Below are 5,657 nucleotides of genomic sequence, written 5' to 3'. Positions count from 1 at the left end.
TCATGTGCAATTTTAAAGGGAAGAGCAACAAACTTTCAGTTTGCAGGGCTGGGACTGTTTGCAGCTGCAAAATTTAGAGAGGACATCAATCTTTTATTATCCACATTTTACAGCTGGGGAAAACAATGCTAAGAGAGGAAATTCATTTGCCCAGGGGCGCACCACCCCAGTCTCCAATGTGCAATTCATACAATTGTGATTTCTGACCTGGTCCCAAACTGACCCTAAAGTTTGCAGGCCAGAACGCTGCTGCTCAAATAAGTCAGCTTAGTCAAATAAGTCAGGCAAAGGTCGTGTCTTTTCACCTGGAGTCCTGGCCAGGCTGGTAGGTCCCTCCTCCTGGGACAAGTTCACCCTCAGACTTTTCAGCAAGATCATCTCCCACAGCTTGTTAATTGGTTCTTGGTTCTAAGTGTTTTTTCTTTCTTTGTTCGTTTGTTTGTTTAAGAGATGGGGGTCCCACTTTATCACCCAGGCTTGAGTGCAGTGGCACAATCATAGCTTGCTGCAGCCTCAAACTCCTGGGCTCAAGTGATCCTCCTGCCTCAGCCTCCCGAGTAGCTGGGACCACACGCACATACCACGATGCCTGGCTCTAAGTGGCTTTAATGGGGTCCTTCTGAGGGATGTTGGAGTGAGGGCCTGGGGGGAGTTCCCCAGGCCTTCTGGGAGGCCTGGGCTCTGGCCTTGACCTCGCCTGCTGTCTGGGCCTGCTGAAAACAGAAAAACATGGAAATGGCAGACCTGACAGAATCTGGGCTGTGGTCAGGATGTGGCTGAAGAAGCCACAAGAAAAACACTCAGTCCCCTTTCAGCCGTCATGCCCAGCAGTCGGGCGCCGATAACGGGGCTGATTTCCTGTAGGAAGCCCTGGCTCTCTTGGCCACATGGACAGCAGGTCGGTGCAGCCTGAGTGCTCCCCCAGCCCCGGTGTCCAACAACCCCAGCACCCGCCCCATCCCAGGCATCTTCCAGGGATGTCTCCCAGGACCGTGGGGTTTAGCACATCTCAAATGGAGCCAACTATCTTTCCTCAAAGAAAAATCCCCACTAGGCCAGGCATGGTGGCTCATGCCTGTAATCCCAGTACTTTGGGAGGCAGAGGCGGGCAGATCACTTGAGCTCAGGAGTTCGAGACTAGCCTGGTTAACATGGTGAAACCCCGTCTCTACTACAAATACAAAAAAACTAGCCAGGCGTGGCCAGGCGTGGTGGCTCATGCCTGTAATCCCAGCACTTTGGGAGGCCGAGGCAAGTGGATCATCTGACGTCAGGAGTTCGAGACCAGCCTGACCAACATGGAGAAACCTAAACCTCTCTACAAAAATACAAAATTAGCTGGGCATGGTGGCACATGCCTGTAATCCCAGCTATTCAGGAAGGCTGAAGCAGGAGAATCGCTTGAACCCGGGAGGCAGAAGTTGCGGTGAGCCAAGATCGAGCCACTGCACTCTAGCCTGGCCAACAAAAGCAAAACTCAGTCTCAAAAAATAAAATAAAATAAAATTAGCCGGGCGTGGTTGCCCACACCTGTAGTCCCAGCTACTGGCAAGGCTGAGGTGGGCAAATCAGTTGAATCTGGGAGGTAGAGGCTGCAGTAAGCCGAGATCGCGCCACTGCACTCTGCACTCCAGCCTGGGTGACAGAGCAAGACTCTGTCTCAAAAAAAAAAAAAAAAAAAAAAGGAAAAGAAAAAGGAAAGGAAAGAAAAGAAAGATCCTCGCTATATGTCCATGTTCAAGCATTATCTTCCCATCCATCTGCCCTGAGCCACAGGCCTGGCAGGTGGCATGCGCATCCATTGAGCACCTACTGGTTACCAAAGCACTTTACTGGCATCTTCTCCCTGGCCACTCCTGGAGAGGCTGGCCCTGTTATTCCCCTTTACAGATGAAGAAACAGGCTCAGAGAGTTTACTTGGTATCCTGGAGTCCCAGGAGCACTTTTTCTGAAAGTTGAAGCCTGTTTCCTGCGGGTGCCAGGACAGAGTCCAACACTGTTTGTTGACTGGGGTATCCTCTCACCTGGGCTGTGTGTGCCTATCCAGTCCCCCAGTTTTCAGCTGGCTCCAGTCTCACCTGCTGCTCACACACCTTCCATGGCTCCCATAGTCCCCTCGGTGGGGACAGGGGCACTGGATGAAGCCCTGCTAGTCACCACAGAGACACCTGAACACAAAACCAAGTCCCTAGGGTCAGACCCAGGCCCTGCCCTCCCTCAACTGTGCAATCTCAGTTTCCCCAGGTGGAGACTGGACCAACAATGATGGCCTCTGCCTCTTCAGGTCATGGTACAGATGAATACTATGGTCTAGGCACTCAGTAACACACAGCAGAAGCACAGGGACTTAAGATGGAGTCTCCTAGGCAGCCACAGTTGGCTGGCACTCAGTTGGGAAGGGCCCGAGGCCTTTTAAAGCAGGGTTGAAAAAAAAGCCCACCTCCTTTCTGGGAAACTGAAACTGAAAGCCTAATTAATCCTCTGCCTGTAGGTGCCTCATGCAAGAGCTGCCGGTCAGAGCACTTCCTGGAACTTGCTATTGGTCAGGACAGCTCCTATGCTAATAGGGGGTGGCCCATAGAAGATTCCAGTACCCTCCCCTAACTTCAGGCCAGACTCCCTTCAGCTAGAGGGGAGATTTGGATGGCACCTATTTTGTATGACTATTGCAAAATGCCCATGGGTGACACTGGGAAGGAAGACGGGGACAAGCGCTGTAAACTGGTGGTAGGAATTCTGGGGCTCCTGGTCATAGTGCTTCTGGGGGTGCCCCTGATTTTCTTCAGCATCAAGGCCAACAGCGAGGCCTGCCAGGATGGCCTCCGGGCAGTGATGGAGTGTCGCAATGTCACCTATCTCCTGCAACAAGAGCTGGCCGAGGCCCAGCGGGGCTTTCGGGATGCAGAGGCCCAGGCTGTCACCTGCAACCAGACTGTGGTAAGCACCTCAACTCCTTTGGCTGGCCTAGTACTAGGGGGTAGGGAGGACAATAATCTCTCCCCAGAAATCTGACACAGGGTGGGTCTCCAGGGAGATGCAAGGGAGGTCCCAAAACTGTTCCTGGGCCCCCACATCAAGGGACCTAGGTTCCCCTACCAGAGTATGGGGGCCTCTAACCCAGTCCAGGACACTGGTGTAGGGGCAGGGTGTTAAAACTCTCCAGAGCCCCCAAATCAGGGACCTCAGTATCCCCCCCGGGACTTAGGTGAGTTGATAAATTCTTTCCAGGGCACTGGTGTCGGGAGCCTTGAAGCTCCTAGTGGGCACCAGTCCTGGGGGAGTAGAAACCCCTATTCAGGGTTGAAGGGGGACTTCACCAGACCCTGAAAAAGGGGGCTTTTGAAATTTTCACTTCATCACTAAGAAACTGAAATATTCACCTGGGTCCTGATATGGGGGATCTTGAAACTCTTGCTGAGCATGTCACTTGGGCTGGGAAATCCCACTGCGTTCTGGATTTGGTAGGGCCCTCTAACTTTTCTTGAGCCATAGACCAGGCAATCTGGAAACGTCTACTAAAGTGTGGTTATCGACAGCCTCCAACTTGCCATGTGGGGCGGTCTCAAAACTCCCATTTTCAGGACCCACATGCTTATGGGTGGCCCTGGGAGAGTATGTGGTTGTGGCTGTTCTTTAAGGTTGGAGAACATGGTGCAGAGAGGGTTGGAAGAAAACCTGAAAGGGTTTGCATTTAAGGGCAGCAGCCAAACTTCCCAGGCCAGAACCCCAGATTCTGACTCTTCTTAGATGGTCCTAATGGCTTCCCTGGATGCAGAGAAGGCCCAAGGACGAAAGAAAGTGGAGGAGCTTGAGGGTGAGAAACAGAGACGGAAGAGGGCTGGGGAGGGGTGACTCAGCTATGGAAGAGGGGGTGGGGGCAGGGAGACCAGGGCTGGAGGTTGGGGGAAGGGGGAGGTCCTGTCCCAGAGTGGGGCCGGGCCCCAGCATGGCCACGTGCTGCCCCGCCCCCTGATTCTGTCCTCCCACCCCACCAGGGGAGATCACTACATTGAACCACAAGCTTCAGGACGCGTCTGCGGAGGTGGAGCGACTGAGGTCAGAGATAACCTTCCCCGCTACCCTCCACCCGCCACACTCCTCTCACCCCCACGTCCCTACCCCGAGACCCAGAATCTCTCCTTTGCTCCCAAAATCCCCATTGCCCCAAGGGGTAAGGTTTGAGTCCCACAAAAGGACAACTTAGCCCCTAGGGTCACAGAGCCATGGGTGGCCCCAGTCCATTCCCTCCCCAGTGACTTGGATTGGGGCGGTGCGGGGGGAACTCCCGGGGGCGATGGGCTTACAGGGAGGGCGGCAGGAGCCAGGACGAGCAGATGCCTGATTTGCCCCCATTTGCACCGCAGAAGAGAAAACCACGTCTTAAACGCGAGAATCGCGGACACGGACTCCGCCAGCTCCCAAGACTCCAGCTGCGCGGCAGAGCCCCCGCTCCTGATTCTGCTGCTGGGCTTGAGCGCTCTGCTGCTGTGAGATCTCAGGAAGCTGGTCAGTGAGGAGGGGGCGGCCCCGGGAGGGAGAAGAAAGCTGGGGAAGGGGGTCGGGGAAGCAGGGACTCCGAAGTCTGGAGAGAGGGGCTGCAGGGGGAGGGACTGGGTGCAGAGGAGAGGGGCCTTGGGGAAGGAGGGAGAATCCAGTGAGAAGGGCGCCCTGGAGCGGGGGTGGGGCTTATAGCAGTATGGGGCGGGGCTATGAATGAGGGCGGGGCTATCGATGGAGGGGAGGGGCTTATGGATGGGTGGGGTGGGGCCAGTGTCTGCTGCCTCCAGTCTGCCCTGAGTCCCTCTTCTGGTCCTTTAGGTGTATTTTGGAAGATCCGGTTCCTGCTCGACTTTTCGCCTGGACATGCCCTTGATCTCATCGGTTCTGAGCGGGTCATGGGGCAGCACGGTTAGCGGGGAGGGCACGGGGTAGCCGGAGAAGGGTCTCTGGAGCAGGTCTTGAGGGGCCATGGGGCAACCCTGGGTGTGGGGACACAGTCGGGTTGACCCAGGACTGTCTCCCTCCAGAACTAGGCAGGGAATGAGTCCCCCCTCTTGTTTCCCGTCCTGAGATTGGGCATGGGGTGCGGTGCGGGGGGCACGTGCTGCCTGTTGTTACGGGTGTTTTATTATTTTGCGGGGGGTGTGCTTTTTCTGGGGTCTTTGTGCTCCAAAAAATAAACACTTCTTTGAAGGGGAGCACACCTTACTCTCGAGTTCCTGAAGTGTCATTGTGTTAGTCCCTAAGCGTTGGGGCCGCCCCTGCCGGTGAGAGTGGACTCCCCGTTGATGACAACACCTCCCTTCCCTGCTCCAGGACGTTTTCAGGAGCCCACGGAGTTCGGGGAGGCACCACCCCGGTTCCTCCCAGCCCTCGTCTCTGCTGGGATCAACATAAGGACTGTACACCCTCATCAGGGCTCCCCGTTTCCCAGGTGTTTTATTCTCATCTCCTCCCTAGAGCCTCTCCTGATTCCTGGGGATCCAGTGAGGAAACTGAAGCTGTAACTGAGAGTAACGTCGCCTTGCTTCCCCTCCGACCTGCAGAAAATGCTGGGCTGGGATTTAAACTGGGATCTGTACACACACAGGCCATGCATTGTCAGAATGTGTCCCCCTCCTTCATCCCCCAAACTTTCTCTCTCTTTTTTTTTTTTT

The 5,657-nt window shown here is 55.0% G+C and overlaps 2 protein-coding genes across 4 annotated transcripts in view; one reads left to right on the top strand and one right to left on the bottom strand.

Moving 5' to 3' along the window:
- MVB12A (multivesicular body subunit 12A) overlaps nt 1-2,517 on the bottom strand; it is a 35,990-nt gene extending 33,473 nt beyond the window's left edge. Inside the window, exons 1-3 of the mRNA XM_011990149.1 lie at nt 2,223-2,517; nt 2,044-2,168; nt 1,918-2,012 (exon numbers count right to left, since the gene is read on the bottom strand). The gene's annotated coding sequence lies outside the window, so the exon portion shown is untranslated. The remainder of the gene's footprint in view (nt 1-1,917; nt 2,013-2,043; nt 2,169-2,222) is intronic.
- A 50-nt stretch (nt 2,518-2,567) lies between these two features.
- BST2 (bone marrow stromal cell antigen 2) overlaps nt 2,568-5,657 on the top strand; it is an 11,906-nt gene continuing 8,816 nt past the window's right edge. Inside the window, exons 1-6 of one of the 3 annotated variants that reach the window (XR_001007140.1) lie at nt 2,568-2,937; nt 3,748-3,814; nt 3,996-4,056; nt 4,365-4,506; nt 4,819-4,892; nt 4,956-5,208. Coding sequence is in view for 1 of the 3 variants with exons in the window: in XM_011990039.1 (XP_011845429.1) it covers nt 2,644-2,937; nt 3,748-3,814; nt 3,996-4,056; nt 4,365-4,491 (549 nt within the window). In the remaining 2 variants the exon portion in view is untranslated. Of the gene's footprint in view, nt 2,938-3,747; nt 3,815-3,995; nt 4,057-4,364; nt 4,507-4,818; nt 5,209-5,657 lie in introns of those variants that run through there. The other 2 variants (XR_001007139.1, XM_011990039.1) reach the window with 2 other exon arrangements.

Source organism: Mandrillus leucophaeus, unplaced genomic scaffold, assembly GCF_000951045.1.
Source record: "Mandrillus leucophaeus isolate KB7577 unplaced genomic scaffold, Mleu.le_1.0 Scaffold11, whole genome shotgun sequence".
NCBI classification, from domain to species: domain Eukaryota; kingdom Metazoa; phylum Chordata; class Mammalia; order Primates; family Cercopithecidae; genus Mandrillus; species Mandrillus leucophaeus.
Note: the sequence above shows the minus strand (reverse complement) of the source record. Positions and strands in the feature narration are given on the sequence as shown.